The following is a 20,650-nucleotide window of genomic DNA, read 5'->3' on the forward strand; positions in this document are numbered from 1 at the left end:
AGCTGCTGAGAAGTTCCCCGCAGTGCTTGTGGGCGGATTAACCACTTCAGAAGATTTTCAGCGTATGAAATGGAATAGGTCTAGTGTGGGCAAAGATGCCAGATGATAAAGCATTTATCAGCAAGGAAGGGGATGAGCTGTAGTGTAGAGTCTTGGAAGATCAATTCATACCTCACCTTGCTGGCAACACATCTGGGGGCTGCAAGCTTCTACCCTGCTCAGGATATCTGGACACAGAAACAGTCATAAACAGCCTTTAGAGCTTAACAAGTTTTCAAGCAAAAAGTGTAGTGGACACTTGCTGTTGGTACTCTGCCCAGAATCTCTCAGATCTTGACTAGTTCTGTGTGTCAGTTCCATTCCCCAGCTTCTGTGTGGTTTGCTTCTAATGACCAACATCTGTGAACGTCTTCAGAGGATTTCCCTTGGGGTGTTTGAGAGTTTCCCTGTGCCCACAAAGAGCGAGGAGTGCCTGGGAATTTACATCACCCTGGGGCCTCCCATAGCCCATGACTGGCGGCTGTGAGAATATTTAAGGTCAACTCCTTTGGCTCGAGGTGGGGCAACTCCAGAGCTCCTCTCAGCATCAGGCTGAGACCGAGACTGTGCCAGAAATCACACCATTACTTGGCTTCGTCCCCTTTCCTACCCTGTTACACTTACCCCTTACCAGTCACTCCTGGGACCATGTCCTTAATAAATCACTTGCCCATGAATCCTCATCTTAGTCTCTGTTTCTGAGGAACTCTACCTAAGGCAAGAAGCAACTGTATTATTAAGAGAGAGAAATAGCACAAGGCCTTCAGTTGGCATTGAAAGAATGAATGAAAGAATGGACTGAGTGCATTAACAGAAGCCAGTCTTTAGCCTTGAACCACACATGTTGTAGTCAGGGAAACAGGAAAGAGATAAAACATTAGCTATGACATTTTAGAGTTACAGGTCCTCTAGTGAAGCTGCTTACATAGTGCCGCCTCTCTAGCTGATGGTCATTCTAACAACTGCCGGAGAGGAGACATCAGCACTCCCCAGGAGAGCTGCCTCCTTCTCTTGCACTACTCAATTTATCATAAAGACCTCCCTTCTGTCCTTCCCTCCCTCCCTCCCTCCTTACTCTCTCTCTGTCTCTCTGTCTCTCTGGTTCTCAGCTTTAATGGAGGTAGGATTCACATTTCTTTTCTGGACACTTTGTATAAATGGAATCATATAATGTGTGGTGTGTACGCATGTGAAGAATGATGGCAACCAAAGTTGAAATAGACAAAAGTCCTAGTGTGATGCTTAGATTCTGATATATTAGGATTATTTTGACTAGAAGAACAATTTTTTCCATACAGTAGGGTTTCTCAACCTTGGCATTCGGGGCCGGATCATTCTTTGTTACGTATGTGTGTGTGTTGGGGGATAGGGATTGGCTTGTTCACTGTGGAATGTTTAGCAGCATCCCTGGCCACTACCTACAAAATGCAAATAGCACATCCCCTAGTGTGTCTGCAGACACTGCCAGATGTCCTCTGGCAGACAACGTTACCCCTGGTTGAGAAGCGCTTTCATACAGCATGGTCCCAGAGAAAAAGAGTCAAGAAGTGAGGCTTGGTTCCATTGCACTGCAAGGCAAAGAAGGCCCTGCTGAACTGTTGATGTTTGACCTTTATGTGCCCAGCATTCCTTGGGGATCTGGAACTCTCTGGCCCATGCTCTCTATTTGGTGGATTAATGGGATACAGATAGGTTAAGTGACTTGGCAAACAAAGGACACTCTGTTTCATTCTCCTTTTATTACACCCCTGACAACAAATTCTTAACGTTTGCCTTATATGTTCTGCTCCCTATAAAAAATGGAAATCATCATCACGAAATAGATTAATTTGGGGAGGGGAGAACTGTTACACGTGAAATTGCTTGGAATGCTCCAGGCACTAGAGTAATGTCAGGTGTCATCATTCAAACGCTGCTGAGCCTCCAAAACCAGAGGTTTTGGAGGACATAACAGTGGCTTCCTTGGGTGACTAGTCAAGTGCTCCAAATGACTCCATAGCTACTAGTGTTGATCACACCAATGGCCAGTTTTCACACTCTGCTAGCCTTTTGACACGCTGTGTTGGGTGCAAACCCACTTGCACGTAGGTTCCAAAGCTCGACCCTACCATTCTGCTCTGGGGGAATTTCTCCTTGTTTCCTTCCTTGGCGCAAGACCCACTCCACTAATGGAAAATGTGTTGCTGGCGCGAGTTGTACTCCTAAGTGGAAATTATTGAAGGTGAATTTCTTATGTCTGCGAAGGGTTTGTTTCTCAGCGTCTGTACTCTTGCCGTTTTAGGCAGGATAGTTCTTTGTTGCGGGAGGCTGTCCTGTGCGCTGGAGGGTGTTTAGCAGCAGCCCTTGCTTCTACCCACTAGATACAAGTGGCACCCCACACACAGTTGTGACAGTAAAACGTATCTCCAGACATTGCCAGGTGTCCTCTTGGGGGAAAATTGTGCCCGTTGAGAACCACTGGCCTAGGGAGATGTGGGTGGGGCACTGGCAGTGTCTGCCTGCCCCTTTCATAAGAAGGCACCACAGCGATCTAATGAAAGAGTCTCTGCTTTGAAACATACTGGAATGGCCTGCAAAGAGATTTGGACCCAACTTCATTTACACCTCAACTTCACCATTTACCGGCTGTGCAAAACAAGTGAATTACCCTGATGAATAAAATGGAGATAATCATAGTTTCCTCACACAGTTATTCCGAGGATCCAGATTTGCTGTTTGCAAAGCATCTAGTTGGACAAAGGGCCAGTGACGTAGGTGCTCAGTGGTTAGTGGAAGCGTTATCATTCCAGATAATCATTTCAGCACCTGCAGCATTGGTGGTGTCACAAGTGTTCCGCAGGCTTTACACGCTCGCAACACCACGCAGAGGAAAGGAGGTTGGAAGTGGTTGGGTGGAGGCAATAGACTAACATTAGATTATGGAGATGATGAAAAGTAGTTTCTTGATTCTCCAGCTGTTTCTTGGGAAATCATAACTAGAGGGAATACAGTCTCTGCTTTTTTGCCTAATGAGCCTGAAATAGAACATTTATTTTAGAAACATCTCTCTGTGGATACTTTCGTAGGGCGCTCTCCTTGGCTCCAAGGCACTGAGTAGCAGTTCTTCAGTGAAGATATCAAAATGGCAAGAAAAGGACAAACCAGTGATTCTAAACTGAACCTATTGTAATGGTCACTTTATTCTCACCCTGCCTCCCTCACCTTCTTTCCCTGCACCCATAGATCATCAGATTCCCAGTTCTAGTTGTTGATGTCTACCTTCCTGATATTCTTTAGAGTAGAGATCAAGGCTGAGGGCAGGAGTTCTAGGGGATACTCTCTTCTCTGTCCTGTGTCACCACAGCACCGGGCATATTCTTGGGACCCATAGGAATGCCTCAGTCACTGGTCATTGGACCAGGTGTGTCTTCAGGCTGGGGGCTCTCTCTCTCTAATATACCTGGAGAAAGGAACGGGACGCTTCATTCTTCCTTGAATCCATCCCATCCCCGTATCCCTGTTAAGGTTAAAAGGAACGGGGGGAGTGCACTATGGCTGTGGGGCAAAATGGTAATTCCTTAAGGGGCACTTATGTTTACAGTTTGCTGACATTCGCCACCCCCCAACACTATACGCTGGACTTCTGCCTAAAAATATGTCCTCCCTCAGAAGCATAACTGATGTATCCATTGCTCTTACCCATACGTGTGGACGGACTCAGCACTGGTGTTCCCAATGCTATGACCCTAGCAGGGCCGGTAGGTCTTTCTTCACTTCTAAGAGACATGATTTTGGACAAGGAGAACCTTAAGCTTCTTCCCTGTCTCTCCTTCCCGATCCTGCAGTTTGATTTCCTGAATTTTATCTTTGTAGCCCCATGAAAAAACCTAGAAGAGAGACAATTCTAAACTATGTTCAGCCTTTATATAAACTATGTTCAGTCTATTTATACTATAGTGTAAATAAAGATTCTAATTGGTACAATCAGTTTGGAAAACGGTTGGGCATTGTCCAGTAAAGCTGAAGATATGCATGCCTATGACCCAGCAGTTCTGTTTCTAGGTTTGCAGGCTATACAAATGCAGGCACGTGTGTACAAGGAGACATGTATAATGATGTTCAAGCAGTGTGGTTTTCAGTAGTCCAAAACTGGAAAGGATGCAAATGTCCACCAGCAGCTGAAAGGATAAATATTGGTAAACACACACAATGGAATACTAGACAGCAATGGGAATGAACAAACTACAGCTACATATGGTAACATGGAAGAACCTTAGAAACACAATGTTGAGTAAAGAAGCCAGATGTAATAAAGACATACTTATGAATCCATTGATATGAAGTTAGAAAGCAGGCAACACTAAGCTCTAAGATTTGTGGATACATAACTTCCTAAAAAGCAGTGCTTCTCAGACAGGGGTGATCTTGCCTCCCCACCCCCAGGGGACATTTGTCAATGTCTAGAGATACTTTTGGTTGCCACAATTGGGGGAAGGAGATAATACTTACATCTAGTGGGTAGATGCCAGGGATGCTGCTAAACATCCTATGATGCATAGGGAACTGCCTCCACAACAAAGAATTATTGGTATGACAGCAAAATCACAAGCGACGAAAGCAAAAATAAACTATCGGGACTTCATAAAACGAAAAAGCTTCTGCACGGCAAAAGACCTAATCAACAAAATGAAAAGGGAATCTAAAGGATGGGAGAAAACATTTGCAAACCATATATCTGATAAGGGGTTAATATCCAAAATATATAAGGAACTCATACAACTCAGTAGCAAAAAACCAAATTATCTTATTAAAAAATGGGCAAAGACTGTTGGTGGGAATGTAAATTGATACAGCCACTATGGAGAACAGTATGGAGTTTCCTTAAAAAACTAAAAATAGAACTGCCATATGACCCAGCAATCCCACTACTGGGCATATACCCTGAGAAAACCATAATTCAAAAAGAGTCATGTACCACAATGTTCATTGCAGCTCTATTTACAATAGCCAGGACATGGACGCAACCTAAGTGTCCATCAACAGATGAATGGGTAAAGAAGATGTGGCACATATATACAATGGGATATTACTCAGCCATAAAAAGAAATGAAATTGAGTCATTTGTAGTGAGGTGGATGGACCTAGAGTCTGTCATACAGAGTGAAGTAAGTCAGAAAGAGAAAACAAATACCATATGCTAACACATATATATGGAATCTAAAAAAAAAAAAAGAGAGAGAGTTATGAAGAACCTAGGGGCAGGACAGGAATAAAGACGCAGATGCAGAGAATGGACTTGAGGACACAGGGAGAGGGAAGGGTAAGCTGGGACGAAGTGAGAGAGTGGCATGGACATATATACACTACCAAATGTAAAATAGACAGCTAGTGGGAAGCAGCCGCATAGCACAGGGAGATCAGCTTGGTGCTTTGTGACCACCTAGAGGGGTGGGATAAGGAGGATGGGAGGGAGACGCAAGAGGGGCGAGATATGGGGATATATGTATAGCTGATTCACTTTGTTATAAAGCAGAAACTAACACACCATTGTAAAGCAATTATATTCCAGTAAAGATGTTAAAAGGATAAAAAATGGGCAAAGGGCCTGAATAGACATTTTTCCAAAGAAGACATACACATGGCCAACGGGTATTTGAAAAGGTGCTCAGCATCACTAATCATCAGGGAAATGCATATAAGAACCATAATGAGATAGCACCTCACACCTGTTAGGATAGCTATTATCAAAAAGACAAGAGATAACAAGTATTGGCAAGAATGTGGAGAAAAGGGAACACTTACACACTGTTGGTGGGAATGTAAATTGGTACAGCCATTATAGAAAGCATTATGCAGGTTCCTCAAAAATGTAGAATTAAAAATAGAACTACCACATGATCCAGCAATCCCACTTCTTCGTATGTATCCAAAAGAACTGAAATCAGGATCCCCAAGAGACATCTGCATTCCCATGTCCAGTGCAGCGTTATTCACAATAGCCAAGATATGGAAACAACCTAAGTGTCCATCCATGGATGAAGAGATAAAGGAAATGTGGTGTATATATGTACAGTGGAACATTATTCAGCCATAAATAATCCTACCATTTGAGACAACGTTAATAGACCTTGAAGGAATTATGCTACGTGAAATAAGTCAGACAGAGAAAGACAAATACTGTATGATCTCACTCACTTGTGGAATCTAAAGAAGCTGAACCCAGAAATGGAGAATAGATTGGTAGTTACCAGGGACTGGCAGTGGGGTAATGAGGAGATGTTTGTCAAAGGGTAAAAACTTCCAGATATGAAATAAACAAATTCCGAGAGGTCTAATGTGCAGCGCGGTGAGTATAGTTAACGTTACAGTATTGTACACTTGAAAGTTGCTAAGAGGGTAGATCGTAAATGTTCTCATCACACACAAAAATATGTTCACTATGTGAAGTGACGCAGGTATTAACTAATCTTATTACGATGCTCATTTCACAATCTGTATGTGCATCAAATTATCACGCTGCACACCTTAAATTTTTACAGTGCTATATGTCAGTTATAGCTCAGTAAAGCTGGGGGGCGGGGAGAAGAATTTTCTGTCCCCAGGTATCCATAGTGCTGAGATGGAGAAACCCTGTTATAAAAGGGAAGCAAATAAGTGAAGTCTATAAAGACAGGGCAGTGTCTGCCCCTGGGTTGGGGTCACGGGGGAGGGTGTTACAATGCGGTTGAGGCACGCTAGCAGTGTTCTATTCCTTGACCTTGGTGATGGTTAGATGGGTGTATGTTGTGCAAGAATTCATTTAGCTGCACATTGTATGTTATCAAATTTCCTGTTTCAAAAATTTAAAAATACCCTTGGAGGTGGGTTGACAAGATAATAAGATGGAAGAGTATAGGAGGTGGGTTTGGGGGAAGAGGTTCCCCATCCAAGAGGGTTCCATCACCACTCTGTCAACAGTGACAGGGCTGGGTGTGCAAGAAGGGCCTCGTGCTCTGATCTCAGTGCGTGGCAGTTCTCACATGGGCCTTCAGCTCCTGCTACACCCTGAAGTTGAATTTGCTTCCACAGATTTAGGTAAAGTTTTCCTTAAACCAAGTAATCACCCTTGGGTTGGCACGAAATGTGGAAAATATTAACTCAGCTTATAGGCAGGCAGAGTAAATACAAACAGGGATTTTAATTTAAATGCCCTGGCAGCAAGGGCAGCCTTCAGTACTGCAAGTGCTGTAATATTTGGGGACAGGAAGTCGTGGAAATGCTACTGTTAGCGTGACATATTTTCTCTTAAAAGTGATGCTAGTAGAGGAACTCCTAGAGATTATTTTTGAGTCCTCTCTGGGGGAAATTATAAACATCAGAGAAATTTATTTTAAAAAAAATGACTAACCAAAAGAGAACATTAGGCAAGCAGGCTCTTAACCTAACCAGTAAATGATGTGAACTTCAGCCTTTTCTGAAGTGAGGTTTTATGTGCTCTCTTTATGTCCCTCCATCACCCCAAAAGATCACACCTGAATTGCAAATCCACCTGCCATTTAATGCATAGTTTAAATGACCTAGAACAATAACTGCGAATTGTATGCACTTAAAAATATTTATTGAATAAGTAACCTAGTGAATAGTTAAATAACATGGGAAGGATACTTGGAAGCAGAGATGTACAAAAAAGAAATTGTTATTAGAGTGGTGTTTAAAATATACCCTGAAATAGATTCAAATAAAAATAATATGTGGAATTCAAATTGGTTAAGATTTTTTTTATTGAAGTATAGTTGATTTACAATGTTTCAGGGGTAAGCAAAGTGATTCAGTTATATATATATATATATATACACACACACATACATATTCTTTTTCAGATTCTTTTATATTATAGGTTATTACAAGATATTAAATATAGTTCCCTGTGCTATACAGTAGGACCTTGTTGTTTATCTCCTTTCTATATAGTAGCGTGTATCTGTCAATCCCCAATTCCTCATTTACACCCCCTTTCCCCTTTGGTAACCAAAGTTTGTCTTCTGTGTCTGTGACTCTATTTCTGTTTTGTAAATAAGTTCATTTGTATCATTATTTTAAGGCCCCACATATAAGCGATATCATATGACTAAATTGTTTAAGACTTAACAGACCTCTTAGAGTTCTGCACAGCCTTCTAGACCCTGAGAACTGAAGTGGTGTGTGACTCACTCGCAGGTGAATTGAAGAGTCTTGCAGCATGAACTGATGACTTCTTTTCTTCAATGCTTTGTCCTATCTCCTCAAACCTTTCAAACACAGAAAAAACAACCCTATCGCACTGGAAAATTTAACTCCAACTTAGCACTGACAATTTAGCAAGAAGTCTGCTAGCAGGCAGTAGTCCTTCCTAAAGTATAAGTACACAGTTTGGGAACGATGGATTATTTTTGGCTTACAATAATGCCGTTTAGTGACTTAATAAAATTTTCAAAGGCAGAATAGAAACAAACCAAAACCTAAGATGACGCAATTTTAACATGGAGGCGACATACTCAAGGGTGATGATCAAAGGATTACGTGTAAGGTTTTGTTAAATCCACGGACCCGCCTTGTATTGTCTATATATATTAATAATGAACTAGTTTTTGTAGGAAAAGGGATTTTTAGCTTTGAGGGCTTAATGGCAGGTATGACGGAGGAACTCTCCTAAGGCTGGAGAGTTCCTCTTTCTAAATAGAGCAGCAGGAAGCAGAGGTCCCGAAACGGGGGCACTTGTGCATGCATGCCCTCCTTTGGCAGCTCCAGCTGCATTCTCTGAGGGATGCTGTGTGGCGAAGCTTGGGCTGGTTATGCCTCATTGTGAGGGTCTTTGAGGACATAGCTGTAAAGGTTGCTTTCAGCAGCAGAGCAGAGTGAAAGTGAAGAGCGGACTTTAGTGTGTTGTTTTTCCAGCTCTGCCTGGACGTGTCGGGGAGCAGGGAGGGCCTCCAAGGTGAGGGGGTTCGCTCCCACTTCGCAGAGGAAGAGGTGATCTGCGCAAAGGCAGACTGCAGGGAGGAGACTTGGGCAAATGGTGAAATTGACTTTTTCTTAAGACAGGTGGCACTCTGGCTGGAAGTGCCTGGTTTTGGCGGGGGGTCGAGTTTAAATTTATTTGTATGTTATTGCGGTGTAAAATATACATGGTGGAGGGTGTAAATTACACAAATCTGAACTGTACCACTCAGTGGACTTTTACATATGGGTGTACTTGGGTAGCTGTCATACAGATCAGGATACAGAACATTTCCAGAACCCTAAAAGGTGCCCTTGTATCCCCTTCCCAGTCAGGACCACTTCCCCATCTTGGTAATCATGATTCTGGCTTCTGTCACCATAGATCACACTTGCCTATTTCAGTTCAACATGTGAATTTCAACTCCATAATAAATAAATGGAATCTTACGGTACGTCCTCTTGAGTCTGATTTCTTTCTCTGGACACGGCATTTGTGAGAATACTCCATGTTGTGTCTATCAGTAGCATTTTCCTTTCACCACTAAGCAGTATGTATTCCCTTCACGCACCAGTTGGTTCATCACGCACCAGTTGATGGACGTTTGGATTGTTTCCATTTTGGCCGTTCTGCTTAAAGATATTTTGAACGTTCTTGTGCACGAGAAGGCCCTTGGCACCCATTTCTCTATGTATCTAGGAGTGGAATTGCTGGGTCAGAGGGTAGGCATACGATCAGCTTTAGTAGATATAATCTTACAGTTTTCCAGGCAGATGAACTGTCATGAGATCTAGTAGTAGATTCTTTAGGGTACCTGCACCCCTGGCTTCCCATTCTCACTGCTGTTTGCAACTATGCTGCCAACTGTTTTAAAGGCTTCTATGCCCGTGGGTGGTTCGCCCAACCAAATTGTAGGGACTCGAACACAGGGGCTGCAGCCTATTTTCCTAGCCCTCCCCCCAGCAGGTGGAGGGCCACCCAGGGAGTCCAGTATAGTGGGACCCTGAAGAATTGACACAAGCCACCCCCAAATCCATCTTCCACTTGATAGCCACCCCTCTTGGGCTTGGATGGATTGATTTCACAGGGTCTGGGTGCAGCTTGCGAGAGGCTGCAGGTAAGTCACAGGCTATCAGGCCTTGGGAGGGACCTTGGCACTCTTCACGATGTTTTAAAGTGTAGGCTTCCACGAGGGGATTGCGGAGCAGAGGCCAGTTTTAGGTGGTGGTGTGAATCTCCAGCGTGTGCTGAAATGATTTGGTTTAGCTGGCAGAATTTGCAAATAGTGGACGTTTCTTCTATTTCCAAAACCTTGCTGTGTTGTTTCCCGATTTGCTAAGACATAGAAAGGAGGGCTCTGAGCACCCCGCCCCCCACTCAGGTCCAGCCTGGCACCCCTACTCAGTTCCAGCAGACTTCGGGCAGATTTTCCGGGGCTCCCCCTTCCAGCCCGCTTCCCTAGACACGCCCGGGTCCTGCAAGCCCTCTGAGACTCAGTTTGCCCAACGTGGCCCGGCCCCGCAAGCCTCCAGCCCTGCCGCCCCTCCTCAGCAGTTCCCTCGAGCAGCATTACTTGGTCCCTCTCCGCTTGCCCCCTCCTACGGTTCCCGCCACTGAGACTCTCCCAGAGGAAGGCTTTCCGAAGACCAGAGACTGAAACTGCATCCTCGCCGGGCCGGTTCCGAGTCGTCTTTCGGCATCAGATCCACACCTCCTTCAAAGTTAGTCAGTCTCTCTTTCTTGGAAACCCAAGCTCGCCCTGTCGCTGGTGTTGAAGGCTTTAGCAGCCCAGCCCCGGCATCCCGGATCCCACGGGCCTGGGCAGGGGCGGGGTGGCAGGAGTTAGGAGCGCCGGCCGCCCTGACACCTGTCGTGGGCGCGCTCGGTCGCTGTAGCCCCCAGCAGCTGGCGGCGGCGGGCGCGACTGGGGCCAGCCAGCAGCGGAAGGAATTAAATGCCCGCCCATCGAATCTGACTCGGCCTCCGCCCCCCCCCCCCCCCCCCACACACACACACTCCTCCTTCCCCTTCGCAGTCGCCTCCTGCCTGTCCCCGCCGGCTCCGCGGCGGGACGCTGGTGCCCGGGACGCTTTGCACCGCGCTCCGGGCACAGGCAGCAGGGCTCGAGTCCGGTGGCTGCTCCAGGATGGCGGTAAAATAGGAGGACCCCGGAGAGGCGCCACGACCCTAGGCTGCGCCCGAGAGCCCGCCACTCCTCCCCGGTGGCGGCATGGGGGACCCGGTGTACCGCGAGAAACCGCAGCTGCACTACGCGGTGAGTGTCCCGGCGCGCTCAGAGGCGACAGCGCGGGCTTGAAAGGATCCGTGGCTTCCCAGAGGTCCTCGGTGTGTATGGCGGGTGGGTGGGTGAAGAGTGCCGCGTGCGTCACCCCGAGTGTCATCTGCTCAGAGACTCAGGTGCCCCTTAGAAGGGGAGCCCCCATCCCCGGAGCCCGTGGTCCTTTGCCCCGCACAGTGGTCACTGCGTCTGGGGCCGGGGGCCGGACCCTGCCGCTGCCTCGCTGGCCAGGGCTGAGAAACGGGGCTCCCAGGGCTGCGCCCAGGTCTGCCCACTCAACCTTTGGTCACATACCCTGCAAGAACCGACACAGAACTGGATGGGAGGCAGGGACCGCTTGGTGATGGCAGCGTGTGGCCAGTGGACCCTCCGGAGAAATGCTGCAGGGCGGGTTGGGATGCCGCGGGTTTGCTCCTTGGAAAGGGAGCAAACTCCCAGGGAGTTTGTAGGGGGACACAGTGTTGCACATTTTCTGATTAATATAAGAAGGTGGCAGGGGGTCTAGTGTCGGTGGCCTCTCTTCTCCCTGTTGACTCAAAGATTCCACATTTATTGGGGGCCTACTGTATGCCAGGCACTACGGGGCGCTGGGGACCGCAGGACACACCGGACAAAAAGCTCGTGGGATTTGCCTCCTTTAAAGAAGGAGTCAGGATTTCAAGGTTAACGACCGACTGACCAAATCCAGATTCGAGATTGAGTCTATTTTTGAGAAAGAGAAAAGACTTAAGAAAAAAAAGTCGAATGAAAATCAAGATGTTTCTGAGGAATGAGTCCTGCTTCTGAAGATTCTGAGTGCTGCCTCCAGGAAGCCGGCAGGCGTCCTTGTTAGTTTAGCCCAGTCTGAACATTTCTAAGATGTGTCGTTTTGACGCGGAGCCTTGTAGTTGCTCTGGCATCTGCTACTTTACTGAGTTTTCCTTGACATGATTTTCACTATTGAGATTGGACGTGCTGGGTGCCAAGTTTCAAAACTGGAGGGAAGCAGGCAGAAACTTAAGACAAGAATTATCAACATTGATAATAAGGCAGAGACAGTTATCTGTCTGGAATTCGTGTCCTCCAAAATGCACTCTCCACATTAAAAAAAGGAAAGTTTTCACGGAAGGAGTCGAGGTGGACGGGGGTGGTAGGTGCAGAGGTCGCCGATCTCCCCCAGCTGGTTCCCGGGGCGTATAGTGGGGTCCGGGATCAGCCGGGGGTGGGCCGTTGTGCTTGCTGCGAACTTCTGCGGTTTCACTTTGCTGCGCTGGAAAAAAAGAGGGCCTGAGTTAGAAAATCGTTAAGGTTCCTTCTCAGGCACACGTTCTAGGAACGTATGATGGCTCGTTCTCTAGTTTTGCCAGGGTTACTCGCCTTGAAATGCCCAGTGAGACACTAGTAAGTTACTAATGCTTGTATGTGGGGTTGTTTTGTTTTGTTTTGTTTTTTTGAGACACAAATGGCTCAGCGATTTGCCTTTTAAAGCGGTATTCAGGACAACCCGTTTTCGGCAGAGGTCTCTTTGCACTGAAGGATCTAGGGTCTGTGCTCATTATGTCTAATCAGCATTTCACCGCACTCCCTTTTTCAGATTTTGAACTGTGTGCTGGTGCCCTTTAATTTGCAATCTGAGGTGTCAATGTCATTTACGAGGTGAGGGAGGAAAGGTGAGACCTGGCTCCTTAAAAAAAAAAAAGTGTATTCATTCTATGAATGATTATTGCCTCAATTATGCAAATACATCCAATGCATCACAAAACGATTTAAAAATGATTTTCAATCAGCTGTCTCATTCTCCTAAAAGCATAAACTTAGAGTCAAGCTGATGTTAATGTCTCCTCTTGCTCTCTGAAGATATGCTAATGAGATAGCCCTTTATTCTAGCTCAGATCACCACTTACATATTTTCTGATTTAAGACTCTTAAAAGGAAGATTCCAGAGGGAAGATGTTGGTTCTCAAGTTGGAAGAAGTCACCTGGGTCCTCTGAAGTTTCCTATGCACACTTTAGAATGATAAAGCAGCAACATTCAGCAGCACCGTATCAGTCACAAGTCAAAAGGATGTTCTTTATTGTGACCCATTGTTTTTCATATTAACATAACTCTCTATGGCTTAAGATCTATTCTAACGCTGCACTCTTCGTCAGCTTCCCCTACAGTGGTTTAGGTAATTCCAAGAGCTTGTTTTGCCTTTTAGCATAAATATTCCACTTATTTCTCTCATCTTGGTTTTGCCCCACTGTGTATTGTCCTGGAGTCCTGCGGGCTTTTTGTGTCTGTATCTTCCTCGAAAAGAATTATCCTCCATGTGTCCTCACCTCTGAAATATAATCCAGGGGCAAGTATATAGCAATACTCTTCCTTCAGTGCTTTTTTCATTTGTCCAAGGTGAGATTGCATATAAGAAATCAGTGGCTCACATTTTCTTCGTTCACCAAACATCTGTGGAGTGCCTATTGTGTGCCAGCTATTTGGTCACTTTTCCAAAGACGATTAAATAGTGAAAATGTTAAGAGTTGTTATGAACTCTTCACTCATCTTTTTAAATGGTCCTAATGGTCACAAAGAGAGAAATACAAACACTTAAGTAGATAACAGCATCCTGCATTTATAAAATCACTTAACACTTTCCCAAAGTATAGCACAACTGTCTTGTTTTATCATCATAACAAAAATGCAGCTAATGTTTTCCTCCCAACCTTTCCTCCCACGGTTTTCCCACATGGAGTTTATGGTGACTCCATCCTCCCAGCTGGGTGTCGTCCTTGATGCCTTTTGGTGATGTGGTCAGATTTGTATTTTGAAAATCCTGCTCTGGTCCCTGGAAGGAGTCGAGGGTGGGGGGAAGTTAGAGCGCATCCTTGGCGCTTGGGCCAGGGAGAGATGAGAGGAGGTGACCTACACTCGAGCTGGGCTGGAGGTTGAGAGCAGTCAGCATAGTTGAGAGATGTTTAGGGCGCTGAACCAGCCAGCCTGTATGTGGATGGGCTACAGAGGTGCTAGAGTATGAGGGTCAAGGGTGACATGCACAGATCAATGTTTGCCTGGCAGCACTTCTAGAGAAACTGCAGTTTCCCGTTAGTATTTTCTTCTACAAGTTGCAAAGTGTTTGGACACAGTCTGTGTCACTTTCAGCCTCAAATCCGGCTGGTGGGTTAGACAGGTTTTCTATTTTGTGGCTAAAGAAATCCAAGCTTAGAGCGGTGGAGTTCAAGGTGGCACAGGTGCAGTTGGTGACAGAATGGGGAATTTCATCTAGGTGCCGTGATCCCACAGACCTCATCGGACTCATTCAGAGAACCTCGCCCCTTCCTCTTTTGTCACCATAATAAACCAACAATCAAATAGCGTACCTTCAGTGACCTAACGTCACCATCCATATCGTTGAATTACACGACCGATAGCTCTTTATTGGACTGGTGTAGACAAAACGCAAAATTCCAATATCCATTAAGTTCAATGCCATAACTTTATGTCTTTCTCAGCCTCAGCAAAATGCACATTTTGAGCAGGATACTTCTTTGTTGCGCGGCTGTCCTGTGCACCGTAGGATGTTGACCAGCGTCCTTGATCTCTGCCTACTAGATGCCAGTACCATAGCCCCACGCCACTCCCAGTTATGATAACCAAATGTATCTCCAGACAGTGCCGTATGTCCCTTGGGGGGCAAAATTGCTCCCGCCTGAGACCCCCTGGTCTATCTGATTTTCATGTATGTTTCTAAGAAGATGTGACATTTACTGTGTAATAAGATCGAGAAAGAGAAGACACAGTAAATGTTCTGAGTATTTTATATATATATATATATATATATATATATATATATGCTATACAATGAACATGCAAAACTTTAGAGAGAGACCAACACAGAGGTTCAGAGAGAGTCTCAAACACAGCACAAGTGCTGGGGGTAGAATAATGAGTCACCCCAGTTTCAATGATCACGGCTTTAACAATGTTCTCCCACTTTTGTTGACCCCCAAAAGTCAGGTCACTTGGCCTGGGTTAAAGATTACCGTAACCTACCTTTCCCAACAGTCCTCATATACCTTCTTCCATTAACCACAAACAAAATATTACAAACCTTGATTGTCTGCCAAGATCATGTGACAAAAGTCTAATTTCATGACAAGCCATGCAATTAAGTATGGCGACTTCTTCAGGCGAATTACTGAGCTGAGTATTAGTTGTAATTAAAAAAATTTTTTTTGATGCTTTGGCCGCGCCACATGGCATGTGGTATCTTAGTTCCCCAACCAGGGATCGAACCCGCGCCCCCTGCATTGGAAGCACAGAGTCTTAACTGCTGGACCGCCAGGGAAGTCCCAAATGAGTGTTAATTTTAGAACAAATTATCAGGCATCTTTTTTTATCTTCTATTTTATTTTAATTTATTCATTTTTTATTTTCTTAACATCTTTACTGGAATATAATTGCTTTACAATGGTGTGTTAGTTTCTGCTGTATCACAAAGTGAATCAGCTATACGTATACATATGTCCCCATATCTCCTCCCTCTTGCATCTCCCTCCCACCTTCCCTATCCCACCCCTCTAGGTGGTCACAAAGCACTGAGCTAACATATATATATGGAACTTAAGAAAAAAAAAAAGGTCATGAAGAACCTAGGGGTAAGACGGGAATAAAGACACAGACCTACTAGAGAATGGACTTTTTTGAAAGGGAAACAAGAAGATTTCCTGTTGCCGCTGGCTAAGATAAATCTATGGATGGGTGATGTGTGTTCTGTTCATAGAGGTGTGACAAAAAGCAGGGGGCTTAGACTCTGACTTGGGATATCTCCCCATGGAGTCTGGATGTCAGGATGCAGCCATTTTCGTCCCTTGGACCGGTCTACTTCTGAGCTTCTCTGTTGCTGACATCACTTCCTGTTTGGTGCAGTTGCCCCACTATCTGTGCTCTTGACCACAGTCTCATCATTAAATGCTGACTGTTTCCTTGCTCTGCTTAAGTTTCCTCCTCCCTAAGGAACCCACTGCAAGGGCTAAGCTGCTTACCCTACCAGGGAGCCTTTCTTCACCCAAATCAGTCGAGGTCTTAATATGATAGTTTCTAAGTTTGCTTTCTATGAACATTCGATTTTGAAAGACTTTATAAAGTCATTAAGTCCGCTTAATAATTCAGTGGTGTTGAGTACAGGATATTCTTTGGTAATTCCGAAGACACCCAGAACTGGGCACTGTTGCAGGGCTGAGATGATATGAATCCGTTATCATCCATCAGCTCTGCCAGTGTAGACGTGTTAGGAAGTTCAGCGGAACTTGTACTGACCTGCTGCATGGCTCCGAATTCACTTTTATAACACTGTTTGCTAGTCATTTGTCTCCTCAGAAAGCCAAAAATTTGCAAGTTACAGATAAGTGGGAGATTACTGAATCACCTTAATTAACACCTCTGCTAATCATGGGTACCTTTCCCACCACCTGCCCCCAGCTTCCAATATGCATTCTTTTCTGCTGCACTCAGTTTTTTCTGTATGTGGCCTCTTTGGTCTGGAACTCTCATCACCTTAGGAAGCTACCTATCCCATCCTTCCAAACACTTCTTAAGCACCGCTGCTAGTTGATAAACAATCGGATTCCTCTTGGATGTTGCCTGGAAGAGATATCTGTCAATAATAAGAAAACAAATGCTACCCTTTGCCTGGTCCTTTCTGATCATAAACTTCTATTATTTCCTTTTCCTTTTCCCCGCATTGTCATAACCCTGGACCAAATACACCTGAGTCCCAACTTGATTGTGATATTATTGTCCAGTCATATGCACTCTTCACTGGGTTTTTGATTCCCCACTTGTCCCTCACCTGTATCACTCTTGGTCTTTTCCATCACCGTAAATGGTTGGCGACTTGGCGAGCTGCCCGAGCCAGACACTTAGGGGTCATCCTGGAGTCCTCCCTTTCCTGCACCCCACGACATTGAATCTCTGAGCCAGCCCTGCCAGGTCTGTTTCACAGCACTCCCCAAATTCATCCTCTTCCTTCCATCTGCACTGCTGTTACCTAAATCCAAACCCGCGGCATCCGTTGTCCTCACTAAGACGACGTGGTAACCCTATATTCCAGGCCTGGGACCAGTTGAGACCTTTTCAAAAGAAAATGAAGTTGTGACATTTCAGTGCTTAAAGCTCTCTGGTTGGTTTCCATTACACTTAGACTAATATCTCCCTCCCTGACCTTGGCCTTCCAAGTCATCGTACATAATTCTCCCTGCTTCCTAACACCCTCCCTCAGCTTACCACTGCCCAGCCACATTAGTGTACTTTCTGTTCCTCAAACGTGAGCAGCTCTTTCCTGTCCCAGACCTTTGTTCCTACTGTTTCTTCTGCCTCAGACGTTCTTTGTGTGGCTGTTTTTTGTATCCTACAAGTTGCAGGAAAAAAAGTCGCCTTCCCCGACTGCTCTCTCCAAAGTGCTTCTGATCCCAGCAGTTACCATTGATCATATCACACTAGATGCTGCCTTCATTGTTTGCTCCACTACTTGGTACATTATACATTGTTTGACTCTCCCTACTGGTGTGTAAGCTTATTCAGGGCAGGGACCTAATCATTCTTTTCCCACGATATCCCCGCTGCCTAGAATGGGTCCTGGTATAGGATGGGCACAAAATAAATATCTATGAGGAAATGAATCTGGCTGCCTGGGTGTTTTTACCTATAATAGATTACACCAGCGGGTTCAAAACTTCACTCGCCATCATCTGATGATTGCAAAACATATTGGCTTCAGGGGTTCACCCAATTTCCACTAAGTGAGAATCTGCAAGGCCTAGACTTGGAATCAATGATTCTGATATCAGCCACGTTTGGAAAGCACCAATTAATTTACATGGTGGACCACTTACTGTTCAAGAAGCGTCTACAAAGCCTCGGATTGGGCGGCAAAGTGATCCAGAGAGTTCAATCCAGTGCTTTACCTGAGGTGACCCTGAGGTAATGGAGTACAAGTTTTCAGAGAGGTCTTTTGTTTTGTAACCTAGTATTCATTTCAGCCGAACCCGCTAAGGATACAAGAGGCATAGGAAGGCTTCCTCTACGTAGCGTGGTCTGGCCATATGTCCGTCAGCATCCATTTTCTAGGTAATCTAAGCCAGTGATTCTCAACCAGGGGACACTGGGAAATGTCTGGAGGCACTGTTGGTTGTCACAACTGGCATCTAGTAGGTAGAGACCTGAGATGGTGCTCAGCACCCTGAACAATGCACAGCACAACCTAACAAAGGATTGTCCAGCCCAGATGTCAACAGTGCTGAGATTAAGACGCCTTGCCTTAGACATATCTCTGTAGACATCAAAATCTTCGCTCTTTTTGAGGTTCATTCTGTATAGTGGTCTCTAAAATGAATTATACATATTTCCCTGCTATTTACGAGCTGGACAACATGTGAGTTACCTGTTCCAGATGTGAGTCATGGTTATGAACATGATGTTTCACACTGCGGGGGAGAGGGAGATTACCCTGAGAGGGGTGATGGTGGCCCTTCCAGAAGCCTCATTACCTTGAGCTTTTTACTTCTTCACTCCTCAACTCTGATGCCCTTTGTAATCTTGGATCTTGTTTTTTAAATGCTTCCTGTCTTCTCTCTTGTGTCAGACTTTAGCTGACTTCTTGATTTATCAATGTCTAATGGTCTTATCTCAGTTCACTGCCTCTATTCTGATATAGCTGGAATACCAGTTTATTAAATCTGATAGTCCTGGCTCTAATATCAGGAATCATAATCTCCCACCTAGGATGTGAGGGATTCTCAGAAAGCCCGCGTGCTTGGATGTTGGATCTGTGACTGTATGTGAGTAAGGAGCTAGCGCCCGCTTCTGTCCAGCAGTCAGTCGTTAAGGATGTGATGTGGACTGACCTGCTCTGGGGGAAACGCAGAAGCACTGAAAGAAAAACAAAAGGAAGGAGGAGGAAGTTAGCTTCTCCCAGCTCTTCTCTCTCAATTCCATCCTGGTTAAAAATCTCCCAGTCAAGACACACCTTATTGGTCCAATGTGGGCCCCTCGCCCACCCAGGAGGACGGAGGGATAGGATCGTCAGGTTTGAGTCACTGCCCACTGCTATTGCTAAGGAGGCAAACTGGATTCAAAGGCGTTGGATTTAAAAGAATAAGTGCTTCATTCGCTTTCACATTTTAAAAATTAGAGAAATTTGCTGTGATCTTCATCATCCTATCATTTGTACTCAGGCTTAAATGGTTTCTAACTATCCTTGCATCTCTGTATTACTTCTTAGAGTGGCAGAGTCTTATATGGGAGCATCTGATTGGCTGGAACAGGTCACATGATTTCATGTTCGTTTTAAGAGGGAAGAGCTCCCATTAGGGAGTTCATAGTGGGAGACGTGAACGATGGGCCAATAATTCTATATAATGATATATTGCCTTGAAACAGGAGTGGGGTTTGCACGATGAAGGGTAAATAAATGAACAAATGTCAATTGCAAAAAAAAAATAATAATAATAATAAATAAATAAAATAACAAAACAAAAAACGAAAACAACTTCCCGATCAGCCCAGGGTGGCAGTTGTATTGGTGGCCTATCTGCCACTGACAAGGATTGTGGAGCCCTTTCTCAAGTCCTGGCCACATCAGTGAATGTTAATTAGCACGGCCTGTTTTAGATTGTAAGCTCCAAAATGATGGGGAGTGAATAGATTTAAAGGTCTTAGTTGCTTGCAAAATTTTGGACTAAGCTCACCAACATTTACAAACGAATACAGTTAATTTAGTATAATGTACCTTCTCAGATTTTCTGGTTCTAACCTTATTTTCAAAAGATCAACTATTCTAATGTATGTTATTCTTAAATACTTTCTGAATACTTAAAAACTTAGCGATAGATCAAATGAAACAATAAGGACTGCCACCCATCTATATATGGTACTGCTCTCTCTGTCTTTATGGTGACTGCTTGGATGTGGCTATGAGATACATCTCAGTTTGGATAAGTTATACACAACGTATAAGACTACTTTACTCACTCAAATATGATCAGTGTTACTAAAGGCTCTTTCCTTGAAAGATGTCATAACCCTTTGAAATGAAAACCGGTCAGGATTTTCTCCCCATTTCTTTGGTTGCTTGACACATTCTTAGAACTCTTCTAAGAATTTTACTCTTTTAGAGTAAAATTGGAGTGTCAGGAGTGCCAAATACATTAGATTTCTGAGATGAAGTTTTCAGAAGAATTTGGAGTTATGGCTTTGGGGAAAAGTTGCCATGGAAACAGCAAAAGATGTTCAGATGAAACAACTTTAAAAATATTTTTTGAATGACCCCTTTCTGTAGCTGACTGAAATCTCTGGTAAAGAAAGGTGTCCATCCAAGTGAAATGAAGAGACTAGAAGCATGTCACCAGTGTGTGGAGTGCCT

At 44.7% G+C, this 20,650-nt stretch overlaps 1 protein-coding gene across 3 annotated transcripts in view; it reads left to right on the forward strand.

Moving 5' to 3' along the window:
* The window catches only part of ARHGAP6 (Rho GTPase activating protein 6), a 486,446-nt gene that overhangs the window by 206,954 nt on the left and 258,842 nt on the right, over window positions 1-20,650 (forward strand). For 2 of the 3 annotated variants that reach the window (XM_073799621.1, XM_033849658.1), the window contains exon 1: window positions 10,994-11,249. The exons of the other annotated variant lie outside the window; for it this stretch is intronic. Coding sequence is in view for 1 of the 2 variants with exons in the window: in XM_033849658.1 (XP_033705549.1) it covers window positions 11,205-11,249 (45 nt within the window). In the remaining variant the exon portion in view is untranslated. Of the gene's footprint in view, window positions 1-10,993; window positions 11,250-20,650 lie in introns of those variants that run through there. 3 annotated transcript variants of the gene reach the window in all.

The sequence above is a fragment of the Tursiops truncatus genome, chromosome X (genome assembly GCF_011762595.2).
Source record: "Tursiops truncatus isolate mTurTru1 chromosome X, mTurTru1.mat.Y, whole genome shotgun sequence".
In the NCBI taxonomy this organism is placed as follows: Eukaryota; Metazoa; Chordata; class Mammalia; order Artiodactyla; family Delphinidae; genus Tursiops; species Tursiops truncatus.